Source organism: Budorcas taxicolor, chromosome 17 (genome assembly GCF_023091745.1).
Source record: "Budorcas taxicolor isolate Tak-1 chromosome 17, Takin1.1, whole genome shotgun sequence".
Classification (NCBI taxonomy): domain Eukaryota; kingdom Metazoa; phylum Chordata; class Mammalia; order Artiodactyla; family Bovidae; genus Budorcas; species Budorcas taxicolor.
The window spans coordinates 63825824-63853032 of record NC_068926.1 but is presented as its reverse complement, the minus strand read 5'-3'; the positions used below and the strand labels follow the sequence as shown (position 1 = coordinate 63853032).

The 27209-nt window shown below is 50.1% G+C and overlaps 1 protein-coding gene across 9 annotated transcripts in view; it reads left to right on the top strand.

Moving 5' to 3' along the window:
• The window catches only part of UBE3B (ubiquitin protein ligase E3B), a 47613-nt gene that overhangs the window by 6030 nt on the left and 14374 nt on the right, over positions 1-27209 (top strand). For all 9 annotated transcript variants that reach the window (XM_052654347.1, XM_052654349.1, XM_052654346.1 and 6 more), the window contains 17 exons: positions 61-181; positions 1906-1965; positions 2754-2858; positions 4374-4470; positions 6023-6108; positions 6990-7072; positions 8245-8350; positions 8625-8745; positions 9742-9919; positions 10361-10524; positions 11661-11828; positions 16689-16860; positions 18461-18579; positions 19391-19505; positions 20283-20382; positions 22512-22631; positions 26960-27136. In XM_052654347.1, the coding sequence (XP_052510307.1) occupies positions 61-181; positions 1906-1965; positions 2754-2858; positions 4374-4470; positions 6023-6108; positions 6990-7072; positions 8245-8350; positions 8625-8745; positions 9742-9919; positions 10361-10524; positions 11661-11828; positions 16689-16860; positions 18461-18579; positions 19391-19505; positions 20283-20382; positions 22512-22631; positions 26960-27136 (2092 nt within the window). The remainder of the gene's footprint in view (positions 1-60; positions 182-1905; positions 1966-2753; positions 2859-4373; positions 4471-6022; positions 6109-6989; positions 7073-8244; positions 8351-8624; positions 8746-9741; positions 9920-10360; positions 10525-11660; positions 11829-16688; positions 16861-18460; positions 18580-19390; positions 19506-20282; positions 20383-22511; positions 22632-26959; positions 27137-27209) is intronic.

The window sequence follows — 27209 nt, the reverse complement described above, 5'->3', positions numbered from 1 at the left end:
TGCTGTGAGCTCCTAACTAAAAAAATCTTTTTTTTTTTTTTTTTACCCTTCCCTCCCTAGGAGAGAGATTGATGAGTTTTTTAAAGCAGAAGACTCTGGGTCCAGTAAAAGAAGCGCACTTTGTATTTTTAAGATTGCCAGGAAACTGCTGTTCTTGTTCAGAATTAAAGAGGATAATGAGGTAAAATAATAACAGCAACACACGTCATGCTCACTATGTGTCAGATCCTTTTATAAGTATTTGATAAATATTAACTCGTGTAGTCGTTACAGCAGCTCCGTGAGTCAGGTTCTGTTACCCCCACGTCCTGCCCCTTTTGTTTTCTTGGAAGCTGTTTTGTAGGGATTATACCCACTGCTGAGAATCATCATGATTTTTTTTTTTTTCCAATAAAGAAATTTGGGGGATTTTTTTGCTTGTTTGTTTATTTTTTACCATTTATTTATTTGGCCGTGTGGCATGTGGGATCTTACTTCCCTGACCAGGGATCAAACCTGTGCCCCCTGCAGTGAAAGCACAGAGTCTCAACCACAGGATGGCCAGGGAAGGCCCTCATCACGATTGGTTTCATGGTAACTCCTGTAAGCAGTTGTCCTCAGATGCCTATAGAAGCCAGACAGGTCAGCAGATGAGTGAGAGAAGCTGTTCATGAGTTACAGCACAGTACAGGTCATAATTCATGGTAACTGACAGACGGTGGTGAGGGCGTCGGAGGGAGAGGTGGGCTGTGCCATGAGGAAGCAAAGGAGCAGCCATCCCTCAGCTCCAGCCGTTGGGGGACTGATACTCTGGTATTTTTTAAAGAGATGCTGGAGATCTTTGCTACTCAGTTTTCTAATTTGAAAAAAAGTGAAACTCACTCAGTCGTGTCCAACTCTTTGTGACCCCATGGACTATAGCCCACAAAGCTCCTCTGCCAATGGGGTTTCCCAGGCAAGAATACTGGAGTGGGTTGCTATTCCCTTCTCCAGGGGCTTTTCCTGACCCCAGGAATCGAACCCAAGTCTCCTGCCTTGGCAGATGGATTCTTTACTGTCTGAGCCACCAGGGAAGCCTGGTTGGCAGCTAATTTGAAATTTCTTTCAAAATCCTGCAAAGCAAATAGACCATGCTAGTTGTACCTTTGGAGTCAGAACCATCAGCCTAGGAAGTAGCATTCCAAGGAAGGAGCTAGTTATCTGTGACCGTTGTAAGGATACCATTGGGGAGTGCCTCTATGTTCCCGGGGTCAGGCATCCATTGCAGCTAAGCGTCTCGTTGCACCAGACTCTCTTCTGGGCACTGGGGTTCCCGAAAGAAACAAAATGGGCTCCATAACCCAGCAGAGGGGAGAGGAGGACGCTGGCACTGAGCCCAGTCACGCAGGTGAGGACAGTCAGCAGGGAGGGAAGGGCTCCCCAGTGAACAGAGGCGGAGACCGCAACTTAGTGTGGCCGGGGGCCGCCGGGGCCACACCGCTTCTACGGGTGGACCCAGGCTTGGCAGAGCCAGAGCGTGACCCGGGCTCCAGTTTCCACTCTTGCTTTTTCGTTTCAAGATACAAGTGATGATATGACAGCTTGTGAGGCAAAAGTCCGTATGCATGGTGCTTACAAAACGGCAAATGGCTGAGCACAGTTGAGGAGAGACAGCTGCTGGTCTGCGGGGCTCCAGGCCCAGTTTGCCAGGCTGATCTTGTTTTCCAAAAGGACCCCCACTCTAGAACACACCCAGGGCTCCTGCCTGCGGGCCACCCGTTGGAGAGCCTTGCCTCAGTCTTTCTGATATCCTCGGTCTCCACATCTGCCAGTTGGAATTAAATAGGGTCCCCACGTGAGTCATTTGGCATGCCACACCAGGGAAACGTGAGGCCGCCTGATGTCTGTTCATCGGGAATGGTTAACCCCCATTGTGCCTCTCTGCAGAGATTTGAGAAGTTGTGTCGCTGCGTCCTGAGCAGCATGGAAGCTGAGAACGAACCCAAGGTGAGTGGGGTTGGTGGGGGGTGCCAGAAAGTCTCCCACGTCCCCGCAAGCCAGCCTGCTTGGCTCTGAAAGTTCCCTTGAATGTTCTGACTGTTGTGTATGAGTCTGCTTATGTTCACGTGGGTGTACGCATGTGCTAAGTTGCTTCGGTCGTGTTTGACCGCGATCCTATGGAGTGTAGCCCTCCAGGCTCCTCTGTCCATGGGATTCTCCAGGCAAGAGTACTGGAGTGGGTTGTCATGCCCTCCTCCAAGGCATGTGTTCACATCCACGCGCAAATAAGTAATGGATCAGAAATATTAACAAAGCGCAGCTGATTTCCTCAGTCTCTGCATTATCCAAGAAGCTGTGTTCAGCCCTTGCCTCTTACTCAGGATGGTAAATCCCCTTACCAGGCTGTTTTACCTTTGAGTTTAGTGCTAAAATGAGTCCTGTTGTTTAGTCCCTCAGTCATGTCTGACTCTTTTGCGACCCTATGGACTGTAGTCCGCCAGGCTCTTCCGCCCATGGGATTTCCCAGGCAAGAATACTGGAGTGGGTTGCCGTTGCCTTCTCCAGGGCATCTTCCAACCCAGCAATTGAATCCGTGTCTCCTGTACTGGCAGGTGGATTCTTTACTGTTGAGCCACCAGGGAAGCCCAAGAGAAATCCTACTTCTTATTTACCCATTCATCCCCTGCCTCATCTGACTCTAGATCTGGCTGTTTGATCCCATTCCAGTGTCTGGAATGTATGTCGTTTGATCCGTGTAACTGCCCGTTACATTCCTCTTTTTTTCATGCTTGCAGGTGTGGTACGTGTCCCTGGCTCTTTCCAAGGATCTCACTCTCCTATGGATTAAACAGATCAAAGACATCCTGTGGTATTGCTGTGAGTTTCTTGAGCAGCTCAAGGTAAAAAATAAAAACAAGACTGTAAACCTGTCCTTCCCTCATGCGGGCTGTAGGATGTGCTTTCAGAGTCCTCGTGACTCACTCATAGATGTTACTACCTGTATGATCTCCCAGCTGGAGTCTAGTGATGAATTACTGGAGCCCTGTCCCCGAGAGAGTGCGCTGGATGCTGTTAACAACCTGAGCGCCTTTTTCATGCCCAGTGTTTTGAATATTGACTTGGTCTCACCACAGTCTTGATGCCAGGAGTCTGTTGTTTTCCCTTCTGCCTTTTGATGTAGTGGATACTTTAGAGTTGACATTATTATATGAGTCAGGCCCCTTGTGACAAGTGCAGACACCCAACGTGAGTGCAGCCGGTAATACACACAAGCTAAGGAAGGAAGAGGACATTTCGCTGTAGAGTCTTTCTGTAACAGGCAGCTGGAGATGACGAGCCAGGGGCTGGTGGGGTTGCCATCTCTTAACTTATCTCCTCTGTGCTCCCTTTGGGAATCCCGTTGGCCTCTCCTGCTGTAATCACGGTGGCCAGCAGTTCTGGGCCTTACGTCCTTACTGTGTCCTGACCGAAGGGAAAAGGGAGGGCTCCCCTCCACACACCAGTTCAGAGATCTGGAAGGACTCATAAAGGTCCAGTGGGATCCTGGCCTCAACCCTGCACTGGGCACGGTGGCAAGACAGATGGGGTGCCACCCTTACCCCCACCTGGCCCAGTGCCCTCCCATGTGCTTTAGGAAGGTGGGCAGGGTGTGTGTGTGTGCCAACAGCGGCCATTTCCACTTCGCCTATGTGGAGGCTAGACGTTTCAGAGGCAGAGGCTTGGCACGGATTCCGCTGGTGACTGAGTTATGGAGCAAATGTTGCCAGAGCCCCCGGTGATCCATTCCCAGACATCTCTCTCAAGGCGCTCGAGAATGGCTCTCTCGGCCTTGACCCAGGAGAAACCATAAATTATAGTCATCGTTCTAGGAATAGCCAGTATTACCTTGTGTAATCTGTGTGCCAGGCACTGTTCTTGGTGCTTTATATACATTAATCCATTTATGTCTCATAACAACCCAATGAAAGAAGCAGCGTTACTGTCTCTAGTCAATAGGGGAGGAAGTAGAGAGGTTAAGAAACTTGCCCAAGATCACACAGCTAGTAAGTGGTAAAGCCAGAAGTCTGAGCTCACTGTCCTTGTTCTGTTCAATTCATTTCTTCTCTGTGGCAGCAGTGTACATGCATACATGTGTTAAATACTAAATGTGTACATATAAGCAAGCCCGCGCTGGTCATCTTGTTTTCTAAGAATTCTCAATTCACCAGTCTCAAGAGTCTTTCAGGATCTGTGGTCAAGCCCTCATGTGCCAAAATCCCCATCATTTAACTCCTGAAGCGGTGACTCCTCAAGAGAAAAAGAATAAAAGCTTAGAATCCCAACTCGTTTGTCTGCAGTCAGAAAAGTTGTAAATGGATTGTTTTGCTGCCCTGGGCTGGAGGGCGCATGTCTTAATCTCACTCCGTTGTTTCTAGCCGGAAATTTTACAAGACTCCAAACTCATCACCCTTTACCTCACGATGCTTGTCACCTTCACGGACACTTCAACGTGGAAAATTCTCCGGGGAAAAGGTCGGTGAGACTCACTTCAAAGTCTTCCCCAAGTCACATTTTCATAGAGAGTCTGGGGGACGTTTTCAAGAAGTGTTTTTGCCGCCGTGAGCCTCAGGGAAGGGCCTGGAACCACACACCTGGAGATGCCCTTGGCGTGTCCCATCCCACTGCCCCAGGGTGTCTAGAATTGAAAGTTGTCTCAGTATTGAAAGAAGGCACAGTCCCTCTGAGCTCACTTGATACAGCACCCAGAGCACCGCAGCCTCCAGGCAGTCATATTCACTTAAGCCTCCTCACTTCACATGGAGGATGTTCGGCAGCAAATAATTCTTAGGGACTTCCCTGGTGGTCCAATGGCTAAGACTCCATGCTTCCACTGCAGGGGGCGTGGGTTCTCAGGGGAGAACTAAGATCCTGCGTTCTGCACAGCGCAGCCTAAAAAAACTAAAAGCTAATAAAATAATTCTATTTCGCCCATAAAACTGCCTCTGTCCCTGAATCCTGAACTCAGCCTCCCATGTCTCATAAGTTCATGTCTTTCATCCATTCATCATAGCCTACTCTGTGTGAGGTGCTGAGGAGGCACCAGAGATGCGGGAAAGGTCACTGTCCTCCAGGGGCTGTAGGGCTGAACTCTGTGCGCCCGCCCCTCCTCACCAGACTTGAGTGTGGGGGCCAAGAGGAGACAGATGTTGGAGAGAGTACGGGGCTTCCCTGGTGGCTCAGTGGTAAAGAATCCTCCTGCCAGTGCAGGAGATGTCAGTTTGATCCCTGGGTCGGAGAAGAGAGTGGCAACCCACTCCTGGAGAATCCCAAGGACAGCGGAGCCCTGTGGACTACAGTCCACGAGGTCATAAGAGTCAGACGTGACTTAGTGACTTATTTTTTATATGAATATGTGTGACTGTGTGAGTGACGTATGTGAGTATGTACAGGTCACGACACCAGTGTGGCAGGTGGCACTTGGAAGGAGGAGCCCAGGAGAAGCAAGGTGCAGTGGGGTAAGAGGCCCTGCCTTGTGTGGGGCTCAGGCTTTCCTGATGAAGCGGTGTCTGAGCTGAGAGCTGGGGGGAGAGGTAGGGTGCGCAGAGGACGGACAGAACTGTGAAGCAGAGGAGACTGCGTGTGCCAAGGCTGCAGGCCAGGGAGGAGGGATTCCTGGACTCTGGGTGGGGAGGGATGGGGGAGCAGGCATTTAAAACTCATGTTCTGGGCCCTGCCAGGGACCTTGTGTCCCATTGGGAAGCAGAGGTCGCTGCAGTGGGTACAAAGTGCCAGGCCTTCGGAGGGACATAGAAAGGTGCTGCAGGAGCTTGGAGGCCGAGGACGATGCTTCTGGGAATGGATAGGACCCGTCTCTTAAGAAGTGACCCTTGAACCAGGCCTTGCAGGAGAGAGAGAACCCTGGAAATACCGCATCTCTTCTGATACCAGGCCCAAGGGGAGCAGGAAGGCAAGCCAGAGGAGCTCTGGTTTCCTTACAGCCCAGGGCCTGGGCACATAAACAGTTCACATGACGGTCAGAGGTTTTTTGTTTTTTTTCTTTCTCAGCCTTTTTTCCTTCATTTAGGTGAGAGTCTTCGACCAGCCATGAACCACATTTGTGCAAACATAATGGGCCATCTCAACCAGCGTGGGTTCTACCCTGCTCTGCAGGTCTGTCTCTTCTTGCTCTGATGTGTGGCTTCATTCTCCAGTACCTGACCTTGGGTTTTAGCTCTGGTTTCAGCACATCTGCCGCCCTCCTCAGAGCAGCACTTTCTGCAGAAAGGGCTTACAGCCCAGCGCCCTCTCTGCCCTACCCCGCCTTCATGGTTTGTGTAAAAAGAGGACAATAGCTGGGATCCCTTTCTTGTGTTTACCTTTTAGTTTTAAGGACAGTCCAGTCACTTGAAGCTTAAGCTCAGGCAGGAGGCCTTAGGACACACCCTGTCGGGCTCCTTCTTGGTCAGTGTTTGGAACTGTCTTTCTCGTTCCACGTCCTCCAGCAGCCTTCGGTCCACCCTGCATGTTATCAGGCCAGTTCGCGCATCCAGGGAATTGTCAGAAATCTGTCTCATCAGTGTTTAAAAGTCCTTTGAATTCCGCAGCTTGAGAAGTGACGTGGATTGAGTCCATCCTTCACCTGGGGCTGCAGTGGGCTCTCATCTAGTTGGGCTTCCTTTTCTCCTCATGGTAGCCCTGCAAAGTGCCATGGCGCCCCAGGGTGGATTCTCCACAGCTCTTCTCAGTGGCAGCTTCTGCTTCACACCCTTACTCCGAACTGCTTCTAAAATAATTGAGATCTTAAATCTGGTATTCTTCTTCTCAGCTGTGAATTTTTTTTTTTAGCTATTATTCTTAAAAACTTAAGAGTAATACTTAAAGTAGAGTGGACAAATTGGACCTCCATACCCATTACTTTTCTTTCATTTTTTTAGAAACATCCTAATACAGTTTTTTTTTTTTTTAATCTGAAGCATTTGTTGTACCTTTTCTACGTACACGTGAATATAAAGTTGGCATCACCCCCTGACCAGTTACGATGTTCTTTTCAGATCCTGCTAACCCGTGGCCTGGCGAGACCCCGGCCTTGTCTGTCCAAAGGCACTTTAACAGCGGCCTTTTCCCTAGCAATGCGGTAAGTAGGGGGCTGCAGCTGAGGGGCTGGTGTGCTTCTGAAGGCCCCTTCTGCTGCAAACTCCTTCTGAAGAAGGCCAGCTAGCGAGTGTTTTCAAATCTTCTGTCGCAGCTGCTCTGCCACTGTAGCCAGGCAGCCACAGACGGGGATGGCTGCGTGTTCCCAGGAAACTCTAGTACAAAAATCAGCAGTGGGCAGATTTTGACCTGTGGGCAACAGTTTGCCAACCTGGTCTAGACTGTGTTTACCACTTAACTAGCCACAGGGGACTGTTTCAAATGGAAACTTATTAAAATTAAATGCAATTAAGAATTCAGTTCCTTGATTTCATTAGCCACATTTCATGTGGCTCAGAGACCACAGGTGACTAGTGAAACCCATATTGACAGCACAGCTAAGGAACATTTCCATCATCAGAGGAGGTTTGGTTGGACAAGGCTACTCTATCTGATGAGAACTCTATGTAAAAAGTCCAAATAAAGGGGAGATTAGTGACATAGTTTATTTAAACCACTGTATCCAAAATTGCCATCTTTGCATGGAATGAGTACTTTTATTTATTCTCTTTAAAATTGTGTGCACACTCAGTCACTAAGTCGTATCCGACTCTTTGTGACCTCACAGATTGTAACCCGCCAGGCTCCTCTGTCCATGGGATTTCCCAGGCAGGAATAACTGGAGTAGGTTGCCATTTCCTTCTCCAGGGAATCTTCCTGACCCAGGGATCGAACCGACCTCTCCTGCGATGGCAGACGAGTTCTTTACCCCTGAGCCACCTGGGAAGCCCTGTTGGTGACTTAGCACGCAGCAAACACACCCGTGTCAGCGTCACAGCGCTGGCAGCCCAGGAGCCCCTCTCTGCTTCCCTTCCTGTCACTACTCCCCCCTGATCTCCCATGTATATAGTTCCTTACCCTGCTTTTTTTAAGTCAATTAAAGCCTGAGGATTCTCTCATGTCAGTAAAACCTCAGTGAATTGATTTTTCATAGCTACATGATAAGCCATCACTGATTCAACCCTTCCCCCAGATGATGGGCCCATTTTGCGTCCAGTCTTCCTTGAAGTCCTGTGAAGCATACCTTCAAGGGATTTGGGGGTGTTGGTGGGATTGTTCTTTTGTTCCAGGTTCGCAGTATAGTCCTCCTGAGTGAGGTGATCTGTCTGTGTCTAGCCCCGTGCTTGCTGCACAGTTTTCAGACAATCTGATCCGGCCGTTCCTCGTCCACATCGTGTCCGTGCCCGCCCTTGTGACTCATCTCAGCACCGTGACCCCCGAGGTCAGTGGGCTCTGCACTCCCCCAATCCCATTTTTGCCTTTGTCCTTAGAATAGAAATTTTAGCCTCTTCTCTTGATGTTTCTCCAAAATCAGTAGCCACCATAGACATACTCATGCCGGAAGCCCAAAGAAAAGGGGTCTCATCTTTGTTTTCTCCCTGGTGATGGAGAACATGTTTGGCAGCCAGGGGGTGGTCTGCAGGTGATGGGGTTCATGCTCTGGTGGGAAACTCCTCCTGTCAGCCTCCGCTTTAACAGCCTGCGATTGTTCGCAGCGCCTCACTGTTTTAGAATCTCATGACATGCTCCGTAAATTCATCGCGTTTTTAAGAGACGAAGATCGATGCCGTGACGTGTGTGAAAGCTTGGAAGGATGCCATACGCTTTGTCTCATGGGTGAGTACCCATGATCGAAATTTGACGGTGTCCTGGGCGTCGGGAAAAGCCCAGGTATTTTGCTTTCCACCATTCTGGAGGCCACGAGTTGTTTTTGGTACAAGCTGGAAGTGCTACAGTAAAAGGTAAATAGTTAGAGTAGACACATAAAATTGAAAGTCACATGGAGAATATATCAGCCTGGCAGACTAGCTCAGCGACTGTAAGTGAATGTTACATTTCAGCCCTTTTGCTTCCTGGCAGCCAAGGGAAAAATGGAAACGTGTGAGTTCCTGGAGAATTCTCAGCTCAGGAGAGCAGAGAGCACAGACGGGTGGGGCTTAGACCAGAATGGAGTCTGTAGCGTTCACTTTATGACATTTTTATTTAGATGAGGAAAGGGTTTGTGGACAGGAGGGTTTAAAACAGCAGAGGTGCAGAATTCTGTTTGCCTAATTAGAGGAAATAGAGGAATTAGAAATTAGAGGGGGAAGAAAGGTTAGAGGAAATATGAAAAGGTTCTTGGGGCTACATTTTAAAGGAGTCGATGGTACGAGTAAGACATGAAGTAACTTCAGTGAACACAGAATAACAGTGGTTTTCCAGGACTTTCAGATTTTCTTCAGAAGATCATTCCTTGTGTTGACCCTTGATTTTAGAATACTAGTATAATGAAGTGTTATACTCACTTAAAAATCTGGCCTTTTGCCTGTTAATTCAAATAACCCTCACATCAAGATAGGGGACTCTTGTTGCAATGTTGCAGAGGAGGAAGCAGACTCGAGAGGTGGTTTGAGGGTCGGCCAGCTCGCCTGCAGCAGAGCCTGGACTGGAAGGCTGGATCGGCCTGTTTCTGAGCCTTGGCCTGTGCTGCAGTCCCAGCGCCACAGGACCCTCTCCGGGGACTTTACTCCTGCCCCTGGACATGCGTGCCTGGGCCCGGGGCAGGGAGCGGGGCCGGGAGGCGAGGAAGCGTGTCGGCCCCGGCCCATAGCACTCCGCCTTCTCTCTTTGCAGGCAACCTCCTGCACCTGGGCTCCCTCAGCCCCAGGGTGTTAGAGGAGGAGACGGACGGCTTCGTGAGTCTGCTCACCCAGATGCTCTGCTACTGTCAGAAGTACGTGTCCCAGAAGAAGTCCAACCTGACCCACTGGCACCCCGTCCTCGGCTGGTTCTCCCAGTCCGTGGACTACGGGTGAGTCCTGGAGGCAGAGCCATGCCTGTCTCGCCTCCTCCTCCTCCTGCCTCCCTCCCACCACTGCCCCCGCCTCTCGTCGAGATCGGTGGGCCAGCTATGAAGACGACGGCGCACTAGGCATTAGGCAGCTTTCGTCGACGGGGTGGTGAACAGGATGGAATCAGGATGAAGCGCGAACAGGTTGAGGGTGGCTGGGAGGCGACTGGGACGCATGGGGCCTGGGGAGATCCGCGGGGCTGCCCCAGCAAAGGAAGCCTGGGTGGAGCATGAGCCGAGGAGGAGCTCGGTGCCTCTGCACCTGGGCCTCGGCAGCCATTTGGGGACCCCACACCTCTCTTAGGGCCCTGTCTGCCGTGCCAAGGGGCAGTGCTCAGCCACCCCTCCAGGTGGCCTTCCATCAGGTGGGGCTGACACGCCCGTGCTCCTGCTCTCACCCAGCCTCAACGAGTCCATGCCCTTGATCACCAAGCAGCTGCAGTTCCTGTGGGGGGTGCCTCTCATCCGGGTCTTCTTCAGCGACATCCTGAGCAAGAAGCTGCTGGAGAACCAGGAGCCAGCCCATGCGCCGCCAGCCTCACCGCAGAACGTGCTGCCCATGAAGAGTGAGTGGCTCCGCCTGCCCCAATGTCCAGCTCCTCGATGGCCCTGGGTGCCTGTCCCCTCTGTCACATGACCTCTGCCCGCTCTCTTGAAGGTTTGAGATGGCTCAAGTCTAGCAGAACAGTGACAGAAAATCCTTAGGGAGAGAAAACAAGGGCTAGGGACTATAACTGTGAACAAAATCAAGGTTGAGTGTCCAGAACATCCATAGATGGTCCATGAGGGCAGCTGCACTCGTCTCTGAGCTTCCATTCGGCTGGAGGTTTCTTTTTTTGGCTTTGAATTTCTAATAGCCAGAAATGAGAAGGAATTTATGGACCTTGTCTTACTTCTCATTAGTAGAAAGAAGGAGGAGGACTGATTTCTTAAGGGAGGTAGAGCTTTTCTGAGTTCCTAGTCATAAAAGATAACCTCCCCTGTGGAATTCCTAATATAGGGACAGTGGTCACTGGGCAGGCTGCCACCTCAGCGTCCCCCTTGCAGGGTCCATGGAAGCGGGTTCCATGGAAAGGTTTCTCATGGCGCATGCCGATAAAACGAAGGCAGTGCTTCTGGCGCATAATCTGGAGGACTCACCTGCCTCTGGCAGATTGTGAGGTTCAGTGGGCTTTTCTCCTGCCACCCAGTGTATTGCAGAGCTCCGTGTTGTAGCCAGCAGTGAGCGTGGGCTTGTAACTTCAGCAGGATATAAATGGGAAGGTGTAAACGAGTGCAACCCCAAACTGAATACACGTACTTGAAGCTGATGCTGCTACTTGCCTCTGAAAGCACAGCATGTTGGGAGTCAGCCAGGCCCCACGCTTCTCCCCGCTTCCCCCAGTAGAGTCCTCAGTTTTACCTTTGTGGGTTCTAAAGTTAAGTGGTTATAGTAAAGGAATCCACAGACTGAATCAATATGTTCTGCTTGTTCTGAAGAGTCTCCTCCTATTCTGAAGAGGTCTCTGCGTTCTCCTTGAAAACCTGTTGTCATTGCTTTTCTGATTTACCCCAAAGAGAGGATTCGAATCACAGGAGAGCCTCCCTGTCTGGCTCCGGCTGGAAGTTTGGCACTCTACTGAAATGCCCTTCCCTTTTCTGGGGAGGCGTTGGGCAGATGGCTGAGCTCCTACTCACATGTCCCCTCCCCTCTCGCCGGCAGCTCTCCTGAAGCGAGCGTTTCAGAAGTCAGCGTCAGTCCGCAACATCCTGAGGCCCGTCGGGGGCAAGCGCGTGGACTCCACGGAGGCGCAGAAGGTCTGCAGGACCTGCGTCCTCTACCAGACCTCGCTGGCGACTCTCACCCAGATCCGGCTGCAGGTCCTCACAGGTCCGGGGTCCCAGGGCGGCCTTTGCCCTCGCTCCCATCTGCCAGACCAGTCCTCTGAGATGCTGATTCTCTCCTGGCTTCCTTGACTCAGAAATCATGTTGAAGAAGGGTGTCTTTGCTGTTCTTCTTAAAGATTGGTCCACCTCACTTACAGCTCGAGTTCCTCCCAGGCCTAGCACTCCTAGTTTGTTCCTGAGACCTGGCTTTTATTTTCATTATGAAGTACAACTGGCTTTCTAAAAAAGTTAAATTTTTTTTATGAATAGAAAACTAGAAAAGTCAAGAAGCAGAGAAAAGAGAATTTAAACCACTTTAATCCCACAGTCTATAGGTAACCATTTGATCCTGAGTGTGTTACATATATATGTATTTAGATTGAAATGTATAGTTTTTTCCCCTTTCTGTTAATCACATTATAAGCATTTTGTCATCTCAGAATTCTTTAAAACCTCATTTTTTCTTTTAACTTTTAATTTTGTATTGGGGTATAGCCAATTGACAATGTTGTGTTAGCTTCGGGTGGACAACAAAAGGGACTCAGCCGTACATATACATGTATCCATTCTCCCCAGACTCCCCTCCCATCCAGGCTGCCACTTAACATTGAGCAGAGTTGCCCGTGCTCTACCGTAGGTCCTTGTTGTTAAACTCTCATTTTTATTGGCTGCAGGAGACCTCGTTTCATGGATATGCCTGACATTTTCCTTTTTAGCTGAGCAGGGAAGAAAGTCCCCACTGTGCGCAGAGAATTGGGCATCAGGGCTTGGAAGTTGCAGCGCAAGAATTGTTAGTATGGTTGGTATTGTGAGGACAAAATGTAAGCCTTGAAGCTGCTGACTGCATAAAGGGTCAAGAGCTTCTCTGTTGCTTTTTACATTTTTTTGAATCAAATTGCTGCTGCTTCTGTCTTTCACTCTTAACTTGCGTTGTTGTTCAGTCGCTCCGTCGTGTCTGACCCTTTGTGACCTCATGGACAGGCTTCCCTGTCCTTCACTGTTTCCCAGAGTTTGCTCAGACTCATGTCCATTGAGTCGGTGATGCCATCTAGCCATCTCATCTTCTGTCATCACTTACTCATCTTCAAATATTTATAGAGCCTGTGAGTGTCGGGCATTGAAGACACAAGAGGGAATAAGACAGCCAAGATTTATGTCCCAAGAGTGTTGCAGTCTAGTAGTGTGAAGACAATAATAAGCAAGGGGTGAATACATTTGCTATAATGAAGGGCACAGTGACAGTCAGAGGGATGAGAGACATTGTTGACTTGGACCAGAGCAGTGTTCTTCAGCCTCAGCACTGCTGACATTTGGGGCCAGACAGTTCTGTGTTCTGGAGGTGGTCCTATTCATGGTAGGACCAGCTGTTCCTGACACCTTACCTACAGGTTCCAGTAGCCCCTCTCCCACACTCATGACAACCATACGTGTCTCCCAACGTTGTCCAGTGCCCCTTGTGGGGCAAAATCATTCCTGGTTGAGAATCACTGGGCCAGTGGAGATGAAAGTGGGAAGATTAGGATGTGTTTTAGAGGTGGAATCGACCGGCCTCACGGGTAGATTGGATCTGGGGAAGTGAGATGAGATCATGGGGCATCTAGAGTTCTGTTGGGCTGTGATGAGTGTAGGGTGCCTGCTGGACCCGCAGTGGAGATGCCAAGCCAGCCTGTGAATGTGCTGTTCGGGGGTTGAGCAGAGGGGCGGGTGAAAGGCCTGGGACTGAGGGCCGCTTCCCTGAGTGCATAGGAAGGGGGCACAGATGAACTGGCATCCCAGCACCCAGTGGGAGGGTCTGGGAAGCAGACTGAATCAGATTTTGAGGTGGTAGCCTGTGTCCAATTTTTTAAGATAACCAGAGTAAACATCCCCCATTGTCCCAGTGAGAGCATCCAAAAGGAAGTTTCCTGGGCAAGCAGAAAATACATGATTTTAGGGAATTCACTGGCAGTCCAGTGGTTAGAACTCTGCGCTTTCATTGCCGGGAACCAGGTCCAGTCCCTGGATGAGGAACTAAGAATCCCACAGGTTGTGCCACGTGGCTAATTAAAAAAAAAAAGATAAACTAAAGTCTATGTGTAGTATTCATTCTATCAGTTTGGCTGGACACAACACTGTACACGAATGATAGAAAATAACATAGTGGTTTCAAAAATACTGCAGTTTTCCTCCTCTCACAGTCTACAGAATGTCTCCGTTTGTGCCCCTCATGTACGTGTGTTGGTCCTGGAGCCACGTGCTGCCCCTCTGACACGGCTTCCAGACCACAGCGTCCCTGTTTCTGTCCAAGCTGCTCAGGAGGCAGCCCCACTGAACTGGTAGATCACACTATAAATGAGTGTGTTTTCCCTGTAGAAGTATACCTGTCATCTCCGCAGTGTTAACTACTTATCCCATTTCTTTTTTTTTTTAAACTGAGTTTTAATAGTTGACATGTAGCATTATCTTAGTTTCAAGTGCACAGCATAATGGTTTGGTATTTGTACACATTGCGAAATGATCCACACAGTAAGGCTAGTTAACATTTGTCACCATACATTGTTAAAATGTTTTTTTTCTTTTTTTTTTCCCTGTGATAAGGACTTTTAAGATCCACCCTCTTGGCAGCTTTCAAAAATGCAGTATATATATTGTTAACTGTGGTCCCCATGCTGTACTTTACATCCCCATGGTTTATTTATTTTGTAACTTGGAGTATGTCCTTCTTTAAAGATACGTTTTGTTTACTCATTTGGCTGTGCCAGGCCTTAGTTGTGGCACGCACGATCTTTAGCTGTGACGTGTGGGATCTAGTTCCCCGATGAGGGATCGAACCCAGGGCCCCTGCTCTGGGAGCACGGAGTCCTAGCCACTGGACCACCAGGGAAGTTTGTTGTTTTTGATCCTCTTCACCCATTTTGCTTACCTTCCCCCCACCGCCCGCCCCCTTCCCCAGCAGCCACTCGTCCGTTCTCCTTGTTTGTGAGCTTGAGTTTGTTCCTTTGTTTTTTGGTTTTCACATATAAATGAGATCGTATGGTATAATGTCCTCAGGGTCCATCCTTGTTACAAGTGGCAAGATAACCGTCCTTTTTTTATGACTGAATAGTATTCCTGTGTGTGTGTGTGTACACACTGATGGACACTTAGGTTGTGTCCTTATCTTGGCTGTTGTAAACAGTGCTCCTGTGAACAAGGGGATGCATGTATCTTTCCAAATTAGTGTTTTTGTTTCCTTCCAGTGAATGAATATACAGAAGTAGAATTGTTGGAATCATATGGTAATTCTATTTTTTTTTTTTTTTGAGGAATCTCCATACTGATTTCCATGATGGCTGCACCAATTTACAGTCCCACCTATGGTGCACAAGGGTTCTCTTCTCCACATCCTCACCAGCACTAGTTATTGTCTTTTTGATGATAGCCATGCTGTCAGGTGTGAGGCGATACCTTAACTGTGGTTTTGATTTGCATTTCCCTGATGACGAGTAATGTTGAGCACCTTTACATGTGCCTATTTGTATGTCTTTTCCGGAAAACTCTACTCAGATCCTCTGACCGGTTTTTAAGCAGGTGGCTTGGGGTTTTTTTTGGTGCGTTTCATGAGTTCTTCATGTAATTTGTATATTAACCCCTGATCAGGTATATGACTACAAGTATTTTCTTCCATCCCGTAGATTGCCTTTTCATTTTGTGGACGATTCTTTTGCTGTGCAGAAGCTTTTTAGTTTGCTGTAGTTCCACCTGCTAATTTTTATTTTCATTGGCTTTGTTTTTTCCGAGATCCTTGTCAAGCAACTTACATGATTTCTTCTAGAAGTTTCATGGTTTCAGATCTTATATTCAATTCTTTAATCCATTTTGAGTTTATTTTTGTGCACGGTATAAGATAGTCTAGTTTCATTCTTTCTCCTACAGTGAATTTTTTTATAATGCTTCAGAGTATCTCTGCAATGGTTATGCACTGCTTTCCCATTTCTAAGAGATAGAAAAATAGAAGTGGATGAGAGAAAGCTCTGCTCAATGTGGATAAGCCTACAAGATATTTTAAAACAGGGATCAGCAAACTATGGCCCACGGGCCAAATCAGCTCACCACTTGGCTTTTGTAAGTAAAGTTTTGTTGGAACCCAGCTACATCTGTTTATTTACCTATTGTCTGTGGCTGCTTCTGTGCTGTGATAGTAGCATTGAGTAGTTTTGACGGAGACTGGTCCAGACTAAAAATCTAAAAATACTCTCTGGCCTTTTCCACAAAAAAATTGCTAATCCCTGAAATAAAACATTAACACTGAGGGGACTTTCCTGGTGTTCCAGTGGTTAAGACTTCACCTTCCAATGCAGGGGGTGTGGGCTCAGTCCTGGTTGGGCAGCTAAGATCCCAAGTGCCTCATGGCCCAAAACCCAAAACATGAAATGGAAGCAGTGTTGTAATAAATTGAATACTTTTCAAATGGTCTACATCAAAAAATCTTTAAAAAAAAGAAGAAAGAAAAACATAAACTTTGAGTCAGGTAGATCTGGGTTCTATTCTTGGGTCTGACACTTACTGGCTGTGTGATTTGGGGCCAATTACTCAGTCTCTCTGGGCTTCAGTTTCCTGCCTTATAAAATGGCAATATCATGGGGTTTCACAAAGTAAAAGGAAGTAGTGCCTGAGTATTCAGAATGGTATCTGATACATAGTAACTAAGCACCCATTGACTGTTAGCTGCTCTTATCATTGTTCTCATGGGTAACATTGTTCTCACATGCTTTTCTTTGTAATGGCATTTTCTTTCTGTCACAGGCATTGATAAGTTCAAGCATTTTGCTTTCCTGGAGGGGAGGAGAAATAAGGGACCAGGTGGAGCCCCACTTGAAGCTTCGGTTTCTGTCTCCTTTTTCAGGTCTCACGTACCTCGATGACCTGCTGCCCAAACTGTGGGCGTTTATCTGTGAGCTGGGGCCCCACGGAGGGCTGAAGCTCTTCCTGGAGTGCCTCAACAATGACACGGAGGAGTCTAAGCAGCTTCTGGCCATGCTGATGCTGTTCTGTGACTGTTCCCGGCACCTCATCACGTAGGTTGACCGTTGTGGGGCTGAGTTCCTTTCCCCGAACGTGGAGTGGAGAGACCCAATTATAGTGTCAGCAAGGAAGCCATTGCTGATGGGATTACCTCGAGCACTCGGGCCCGTCATTAGAAGGAGCAGACGAGACGGTTAACAAAGTGGGGGGCTTGTAGCAGATAGTCAGCATTTGTTAGCTCCCATCCTCTACAGGAGAGCCGGGCCACTACCGCTCGATGTGGGCTTTGGGGTCCCCTGGAGCTGGGTTCAGGCCACACCTTGGCTATTTACTCACTGGGCTAAGTAGTTACCCGGAAAAATTCCAGAGCCAGGGTGCAGAAGGTGGCCCAGCCACTGGCTGAGACACCCTGGGCCAGGGAGGAAGGGCCTCCGCCTCTCTGGGCCTCAGTTTCCTGAGCTCTAGTTGGGAATTCGTAGCACCTCTTGGCCGTGTGGCAAGGCAGGGGAGATCAGTGTTCAGCATAGTCCCGGCACAGGAAGAGGTCAGGATGTGCTGGCGGTTCTTGTCAAGCTGACCCTGGGCAAGTTGCTCAACCTCTCTGAGCCTCAGGTTCCTCAACAGTAGAATGGAAAACAGTATTACCAAGCTGATAGGGAGTGAATGAGACAAGGAATGTCAAGGAGTTGGTACAGTGCCTGGCATGGCAGGAAATTAACAAATGTGAGCCCCTTGCACTTCCTTTTTCTTTAAGCATATGTGTCTACTTGAGTATTTCGTATTTTTTGAAAACTTCACTTTTTCCACAAAAGATTAGTAAAGAATTGTAAGATGGAACGGACCTCAGGCAATTGCACACGGATCTAGGAGGCGTTGGCAGATGGGTATTAGGGACACGTAGGTGGCAGATTGGGTAAGAGTCATGTAGGAAGGGCTCAGAGAGTAGTTAGAGGCGAGAGCAGGGGTTTGCAGCTGCCGGAGAGACACCCTTAATTGCCAGGCCAAGGGTGACCCAGGAGTGACGGCTGTCCTCCCACCCACTCCAGCCCTGAGCAGCTCCCAGACACTGCAAAGCGAGACCAGAGCAGCTCGCGGGGCTTTTTAGCTAAACTGCGTCGCGTGGCTCATTCATCCATATGGTCTTTCAGACACTTAGTCGTTCACCTTCAGATGCTTACCAGGTGCCTCCTAAGTGCCCCTAGTGTCTGCCACAGACGCAGGCTAAGAGTCTGCTACTTCCGCCTGTAGACACAGGCTTGTCGTCAGGATTCCTTGGCAATTCAAACATGAGTCGTGCTCAGGTGTCACAGTCAGGTCCTTAGGAACACGGAAGGTGTAGAGTAGAGCGTGTTGTGCCTTTCCTTTCTCAGTTGTATCCTTTCAACTTTCTACTACAGACAGTTTCAAATCAATCGAAAGTGCAGAGAACGGTATGAACCTTCAGGTACCATATCGGTCACCAGCTTCAGTAGTTACCAACTCACGGCCACTCTTGCTTCGTCTCTACCCCCAACCCCCTCTCCCACAGATCATCTTATCTGTAAAGTTTATCGACAAGTTAGAGCTTATTTCTTAACATTGTTTTGTCCAATGCAAGCTATAGATCTCTCCTTTTTCAGTGGGGAACTGTGAGTAACTTTCTGTCTGATGTAGGATCCTCGATGACATTGAAGTTTATGAAGAACAGATTTCATTCAAACTGGAAGAGCTGGTCACCATCTCCTCTTTTCTGAACTCCTTTGTGTTTAAGATGATCTGGGATGGAATCGTAGGTAAGGTAAAGATGTCAGCCCTCTTTGACTCTACGCTACACCCTGGGAGTCCAGAGTCTAGAACATCAATTGATTCTTAGCCTTGTCCATCAGAGTTAATTAGAAAAATGCACCTCCGTTCACGTAATTAGAAGTTTTATTTCTCCAGTCTCTGTGATCCCTTAACATAGAAGTGTGGTTGTGGAAGTCAGTCTGCCAGGAAGCCTTCAGGGTTTACGTGTGTATGTAGGATTGTTGTTGCTTAGTCACCAAGTTGTGTCCAGCTCTTTGTGACCCCCATGGACTGTAGCCTGCCAGGCTCCTCCGTCCCAGACAAGAATACTGGAGTGGGTAACCATTCTCTTCTCCAGAGGATCTTCCCAACCGAGGGATTGAACCCACGTCTGCTGCATTGCAGGCAGATTCTTTACCACTGCGCCACCATTATTCATGATTAATTTTGCCCTGAATCTCCTTTTGATTCTTTGAGTTGATCTCCACAAAGGTAAAACATGCACCTGCTCACACTTAAGTTAGAGTGTACCTCCTGAGACAGTTCGTCATTCAGCACTGAACTCCTGAAGATCCTTTAGATGGCATCCAAGTGGGAAACAGCACGCGTGACTGTCTGAGCGATTCCCGGGTCCCACAGTTCCTTAGAGTGTACCCACGGAGCCTCTTAATCCTCTTGGTTCCATGTCACATTCAGCTTGAGGGAAATGACGTCCTTGCTGGGACTCAAGGATGACGGAAGGAGACACGGCTGTCCTCCCACCCACTCCAGTCCTGAGCAGCTCCCAGACCGTGGCTCTCCCCATTATTCATCCCACAGAGAATGCCAAGGGCGAGACCCTGGAGTTGTTCCAGTCCGTCCACGGGTGGCTGATGGTGTTGTACGAGCGGGACTGCCGGCGGCGCTTCGCGCCCGAGGACCACTGGCTGCGAAAGTGAGCGCCGGGTTTGTGGGGGAGGCAGGTTACGGAGGCCGGGGTCCTTCTGTTACACTGGTCGCCTGAGTGCTCAGCACATCGTGTTTTAGGGCCAAGAAAACTTGGTCCTTCATCTTTATCCTGTCCTTTCATCTGCATGTGTCCCTGTAAAGCACCTGTCAGGACAGGCCACCCCCCAGTTGCTTCTGTTAGGACCCAGTTATACTCAGCGTGATGAGAGCTCATTCACGGCCACAGAGCCAGATCACGTTTAGCAGGTACTTCAAATGCAAACTGGAAAGAAACGGGTTTTTTTCAGCCAAACTAAGCAACAGGTTATGATCATTAAAGGGCGGTTTTTTCCCGGCAGGATTAGTGGAATAAAAATACCCACAGCCGGTTTGTTAGGGAGTGAGGTAGAGGAAATCCTCTCGCAACAACTAAAAGTAAGATCATGTCTGCCTTTTTTTTGTTTTAAATCAAGCAGATCAGCTCTCACATAATTCCACAAGTTGTGCCACTAGAGTAGGGACTGGTAGACTTTTCTGTAAAGGGCCACACAGTAGGTAATTTAGGCTTTGCACACCAGTGTCTGTTGCCCCTACTCAATGCCGCCATCGTGCAGAAGCAGCTGGAGAGAGTACCTGAAGCCTGGGCATGACCATGTTCTGTGAAAGCTTGATTTATAAAAAGTGGGCAGCAGGCTGGATTTGGCCCATCAGCCATAGCTGGCCAACCCTATCTGGAGGATGGTACTCATGCTCTTTATCCCAAACCCGTGTGTTTGCTCTGCAGGGATCTCAAGCCCAGCGTGCTCTTCCAGGAACTTGACAAGGACAGAAAGCGGGCCCAGCTGATCCTGCAGTACATCCCACATGTCATTCCTCACAAAAATGTAAGTTGCCCTCGAAGCCGGGCTCCTCACACCACCGTGGGTCCTGACTGTCCATTTTTGTCCCAGCAGTGATCAGACATGGATAAAAGCAATCATTCAGTCAATGCAGGTGCCAGTGGGCGTTCACTCTGTGCCAAGCACCATGCCAAATGTTGTGGGGTGCAGTGTGAACTGGCTGTTCAGGTCTTGTGGTGTGGACGCGGCAGGAGCCCAGGGCAGGGGCTCAGGAGGGCGCTCCATGGGCAGAAGTGGACAGCGCTTATAGGCCCAGAGCAAGGGAGACTTCAGTGCCGGTGGAGGGCCAGGTGGAGTCCAGAGCTGGAGCCAAGGAGGTCTGTAGGAGCTGGAGCAGGAAGAGTCTGGGGAACCAAGAGCAGCAGCTTGGATTTTGTCAACAGCCATTGGAGAGTTTTTAGCTCTGGAGGCACCTGGTCAAAGTCTGCTTAGAAAGCTTCCTTCTGGCTGTAGTGTGGAGGACTGGCAAGAGGCAGATGTCATGGTAACCTGGCCTGGACTCAGGCTGGGGCCCTGGGAATAGAAAGACAAGGATGTCAAGAGATTTTGAAGGAGGCCCTGTAGAATGATGACATTTGGGGGGAAGGAGTGGAGGAATTCAGAGGATGCTCAGGCTTCTGGCTTGGGTGAGAGGGAGCTGTTCTTAGAGGTGGGGTACAGACAAGGGCGGGGCTGGGGGATCGGGGAGCAGGGGACGGGTCTGTGACTCCTCAGTGCCAGCGGACATGGGGGTCTGGGGCTAGAAGAGCTCCATTGGTGGGCTGGAGGTGGATTCAGCACATGGACGACGCGCAGCTCCTCACTGCATTCATGGACGAGGACGAGGTGGTCAGGGAGCCAGAGGGCCCTGAGGCCTGGGGGTGGAGAGCAGCCCCCCTTCCCAGGAGGCGGTTTTGGCCGCTACTTTTTCTGTCACAGCCGTACATACTTACTTCCGAGAGCTCACAGAGTGATCAAGTGAAGCGTGTCAGCCTCCCCTCGTGCCTAGTTATCCATTATTACCACTAATGTTGTTCTTACAATGTTTGTATTTAACAGTGCTCTTGACTTTGGGGAGATTTCCATTTTTAAAAAAAACAGCTATGGTTGGAGCAGTCATTTATACATTCTGCTGACAGGATTTGAGTGTGCTATTATAGGGTAGGGTCAAAGGTAATGTGCTCCTAAGGGAGCCTGTCAAAATCTTGAGAATGCAAGAGGCTTCTTTTTATTTATTTTTGATTTTTTTAAGTTTTTATTTTCTGTTGGAATATAGCTGACTGACCACATTGTGAGGGTTTCAGGTGGACAGCAAAGGGACTCAGCCATACCCATCCACGTGTACATTCTCCCGAGAGGGTCTTTTTTAAATGATGGTTGATGGAGAAGGCAATGGCACCCCGCTCCAGTACTCTTGCCTGGAGAATCCCATGGACGGAGGAGCCTGGTGGGCTACAGTCCATGGGGTCGCAAAAAGTTGGACACGACTGAGCGACTTCACTTTCATGGTTGACTCATGTTGAGGTTTGACAGAAAACAGCAAAATTCTGTAAAGCAATTATCCTTCAATAAAAGTAAATTAATTTTAAAAACTAAATAAATGGTGCTTGAGAAATATTACTCTGGGACTGCAGTGTGCTTGAGAACACAGAGGAGGCAGATAGAAAGGTCAGGGGCTTTTATACAGTAGGATCATTGAAAATTTTTTCTGCCAGTGAAAAAAATGCTGTGAAATGTTTTTTTAAATTCACGCTATTGATTTCCTCTAGAGCAGGCACGGTTATATAAAGCAGCCTCTGTAACTCGTGCTGCTGTTGGATTTTTACAGTGAATTATTGACTGAACATGGAGAATGATTTTCGCTCAGACTATTCCTAGCCAGGCGCTGGCTGCAGCCAGACCACTCCTTCGGGACCCTTTCTCCCTTGGCGCGGATTCAGCTGTCTCTATAATCCCCAGGAGCAAGTAGAGGAATGTTCACTCTTCTCAAAAGGCACTTCCTTCCCTTAGTGCACATCAAAGCATCCCGTTCAGGGGGCCTCTCCAACGCTTAAATTTCGTTCATTTTGGACAGTGCGTTTTCTGGGATCCTCCACTGTTGACCCCGTTTCCGGTCTCACCTTTGCTCATTTCAGAGAGTTCTCCTGTTCCGAAGTATGGTGACCAAGGAGAAAGAGACACTGGGGCTTGTAGAAACCAGCTCGGCCTCCCCGCACGTCACCCACATCACCATCCGCCGGTCCCGGATGCTGGAGGTGAGGAGCTTGTCGATGAGTGTGCTCAGCCGCAGGGCTTCTGTTTCCAGTGGATGACCCCTGAATGGCTCTGACCACTGCTTGACCTGATGACCCTGAAGCCGGGGCTCTGGGAGCAGGAGACGCCCATGAGTCCTGCCAGATAGCCTGAAGACTGCTTAATTAGACATGCCCTCAGTGCTGGAGACCCCCTGCACAGCGATTCCCTCCCTTTCCCCCAGGAAGTGAGAACAGCCTCTTCCTCTACAGCGAGGACAGACAGGCTCAGGTCTGTGCTGACTCCATTGTCCCAGCAGGCAGTCTGTCCCAACACCCAGCCATGAGTGTGGAAGCTGGAGTGCTGGGCGTTAAGTTACTGAGCTGTCCTGGGAAACCCGTCCATCACAGGACCCCAAGTTCTTGGTGGACATAAACTTAAGAGGTGCACGTGAAGTGGCCCACCTTCGCCGGACCTAGCGTCCAGGGTTCCCACCACACAGCAACTTGATGTGACTTAAAAATAGGTGCCTGCCCTCGGAAGACTCGCCTCCCTATGTCAGGAAGTTGTCCTCGTATGTTTTGTTGGAACAAGACCCTGGAACGTGATCATCCTGAATGCAGGCACCTGCAGTGTCTATGTTGCGCCTGCCAGCCGCTCCCCCGGGTTGCGTAGTGCACAGCCTGCCCATCTGTGCTGCTGCGCGTTTGGTGACTGAGCCCCATGTCCCCGCTCCCAGGAGCGGCTCGGCCTGTTGATTTGCCCACACTTGCTCTTTGGACTTCCACCCACTGCACTCCGGCCACAGTTCCTCATCAGCACGTTCTGCAGGACAGCAGGACAGTCACGCGACCCCAGGTCAGCACAGGGCCACATTGCCAGCCGCCAGCACCAGGCATCCACGGCGGCCCTTCCTCCCCACCTGTTTGCATTCCTGCCTTGGGCTGTTTGCGCCTCGTTTGTCCCTCCTAGAGAACTTGTTTGAGTTTTCTGACCACTGGTGATGGACGCTGATGTCTGCTGGGGAGAGGCAGCGTGTGGTAAACAGACGATTTTGACAGTCATGGGCGGAGGAGCCTGGTGGGCTGCAGTCCATGGGGTCGCTAAGAGTCGGACACGACTGAGCGACTTCACTTTCACTTTTCACTTTCATGCATTGGAGAAGGAAATGGCAACCCACTCTAGTGTTCTTGCCTGGAGAATCCCAGGGACGGGGGAGCCTGGTGGGCTGCCATCTATGGGGTCGCACAGAGTCGGACACGACTGAAGCAACTTAGCAGCAGCAGCAGCAAAAGTAGAGATAAGAAATACAAGTCCCCCCAGGGGCCCGGCCAGTCACGGGGATGAGTAACACTGGCTGACAGTGTCTCAGTGCAGGGACATTTTTTTGCCTGCCGAACAGATAGAAATATCCCCTTCCCCTGCTCTTTCCTGTTTTTCTTGGAGCCCAGCCCTTGGACCGACCCCACGAGTGCCTGGATGAGTGACAGCTGACAACCAGCCTCAGTGTTGGGGCACAGGAAAGGGTCGGCAGGTGGAGAACACGTGCCCCTGAAAGAGGCCGCCTGCATGTTGCCTTGTGGAGATTCAGGGTCCATAATGCTCTGACTTTTTCAGAGAAGACTCAAATTTTAGGGTTTTGAAGCCCACAGATCCTTGTGCTATGAACTAGTCAGTTTTTGTAAACCATCTGGAAGGTCGGCAGTCTTCCGGGGACCTTTCTGCCCACTAAACTCAACCCGCGGGCCACCAGAGTGTTCAGCCTCTGCTTCAACTCAAGGGAGAGAAAGCCCGATTGTGTTGTAGGAACTCGATTCTCCAGCACTTTCTTCTTTGGGCCTGGATGTACCTCTCCTGTCAGACTCCTCCATCCCACTGCCCGTCATACCCACTCTGATGTGGCCAGCATGACGGGGTGTCTGGGTGGTGGAAGCTGGTGTCTCATGAGAGTGACAGAATCCCCACCGCCCGCCTCAGATGTCCCTGGGAGAGTCACCCGCTTACCCCAGCCTGCTCTTTTCAGCACATTCCCCAGGGGCATCAAAGAAGGGAGGGCTGTCAGGATTTTAGGCAAAGTCCATTTTCCTCTTTTAAGCTCCTTTGGGATAGATCATGTCATTAAGTTGAACCCTGGTGTTCATATTGAACTGGGAAGGGGAAAGGGTCATTGACTCAGTTACCTCAGTTCTCAAGACTCAGTGGTTCAGGTCATTAGAACTCGGGAGCCCAGTGACCTTTGCTTGGCTCGGACACAAGAGGGCATCAGCAAGCTGATACTCACCCACTGATCTCCTGGGCATTTATTCTGTCCCCTTTTTTATGGTTTGTACTGAAGGTGAGGCTTGTGTAGGAGGTTTCCAGTTAACAGTCTAAAGTCCTGCAGGAAGGCCTACCCTCACAGGGGTGAATGGGGGCCAGATGCCAGCATTTCAGAACTAGAAGGGACCGTAGACACACCGTCGTCTGCCTCACCCCATCAGAGACCAGACTGAGGCCAGAGGAGCTCAGTGACAGCGCTGGGCGTGGAAGCCGGTGCTCCTGTCCCCCGCCTCACCTCCCTGCTCCCCTCACCTCCCCGCTCTGTGCAGGGCACAGATGGGTAGGAGGTGTGTCAGAGGAGGCAGCAAATTCCTCTCTGCAGTATTTCAGAAGGAGGCTAATGTGGGGCTGGTCCATGAAAATTGAGCTTTGAGTCCAGCACACACTCCTGGCGCACCGGCCATGCACTTGGCCGCTTGCTGAGGGCTTACACAGGGACCATCTTGTTGCGTCTGTGTGTCACTGACACACCTCCTAACTCGCTCTGAGTTAGGCAGGCATGTTTAGTGCAGGGTGGAGAACCTGCCTTTCCTGCGGGGCCTGTTAGGATTCTCCCCGTCCCCTACTCAGTGCCAAGATCATTATCTTATGCTTAGGCGGAGTGACTTAAAAGCCCCGGCAGCTGCATGGTGACTTCCTGTTTTTTGCTTCTTTTCATCCAACTTAATGGTTTTCACATTTCACAGGCATAAAAAGTCCTTTTCAGGACCGTGCGCTCAAAATCGAGTTCTTGTTCCTTCAGGGGACTTCAGAGGTAATTTTTCTTCCTTGCTCGCTCACTTTGGAGCCTACCTCCGGAGTAAGATGGGGGCCCTCATGACCCAGTCCTTTGGGTCAGGAGGTGAGCACAGGGGAGACGTAGTCGGCAGGAAGGGCTCCTCAGAGCAGGTCCAGCTGTACCAGCCTGTGTGCTCGGTGACAGGGCGGCAGGTGGGCCGGCGAGCGGGCGAGCAGGCACCGTGGAGAGGGCCTTTCTGGCATCCGCAGGGCATCTGAGAGCACAGCACTGGTGACTGAGGGTGAGGGGTGTGTTGGGGGGCCAGTGCACAAGAGGACAGATGTGGCAACTGATTCGTAACCTGTTCTGGGACAGTATCTGAAGACACAGGTTTGTCCCTGGTTAAGCTGTGGGGCTTCTCACTCCAGGCCAAAGGACTACCCCCTGGGCCCTGTCCTGTTCCGAGCACTCTGAAATGAAAGCCTAAGCAACTTGCCCGTCAGTGCCCACATGCCACGAATCCGTTCAATGACAGGGTCAGGCATCAGGAAGACCTCAGCAGATCAGAACCAAGAGAGAGACTGAGCGTGGCGATTTATCTAGCAGCAGGACACTGACGTCACATCCTAGGTTCACATCAGGCACAGGGATACGTGTCCAGTGGCTCCGTCTCGGGCGTGGACTGCAAGCCAGAGGTGCTGAGTCTTCCCCTCCCACTGCCCCTGCCCTCCCCCAGGCCCAGCATCACCCCTGCACCCATCTCCCCACTTCCCACCAGCCCTCGGCTTTGCTTCCGAAAGAAAATCTTCCTAAGACAGAAAGCCAGCCATGTCACTCTCTGCCTAAACCCTTCTGTGGCTCCCCAGCGCTCTCAGGTTCTAACCTAAACTTCTCAGCAGGACTCACAGCCTCTCCTGATCTGGGCAGAGGTACCAGGAGTTGAGTGGTGAGGGACTTCTTTTATTCATCTCCCAGAATTCATCTTGTCTTCGTCTCTCCCATCCTGATGACCGAGAGCTTGTCATCACGCATCTGGTCTAATTTGTCCATCTCACTGCTAGGCACCCTCCCAAGGGGAGTCTCCCCTTGCCCAAGAGTGGTAAAGCCACATCCCCCAAAGTGAATTCCTCTTCTACCAGGCTCTCATCTAGAAGCAGGTGAAAGCCGCTGGCTCTCCTCAAGCCCCCGTGCGTCCTGACACATTTCGTAATGCGCCGGGAAGGCTGCACTCAGGGGAGAGGGCACTTTGAGGAGCGAGCCCTGAATTATGCAGGGGCCTTGGGTCCCTAATGGACTGTAATTCTGCCCTTGCAGGACGGCTACGAGCAGCTCCGGCAGCTCTCGCAGCACGCCATGAAGGGCGTCATCCGCGTCAAGTTTGTCAACGACCTCGGGGTGGACGAGGCCGGGATTGATCAAGACGGTGTTTTCAAGGAGTTCTTGGAAGAGATCATCAAGAGAGTGTTCGACCCAGCACTCAATCTGTTCAAGGTATTTAAAGGGCGCGAGCACGCAGTGGACGGCCACCAGACTCAAGGTGACAGATGAAAAGTGGAGGCGTTTC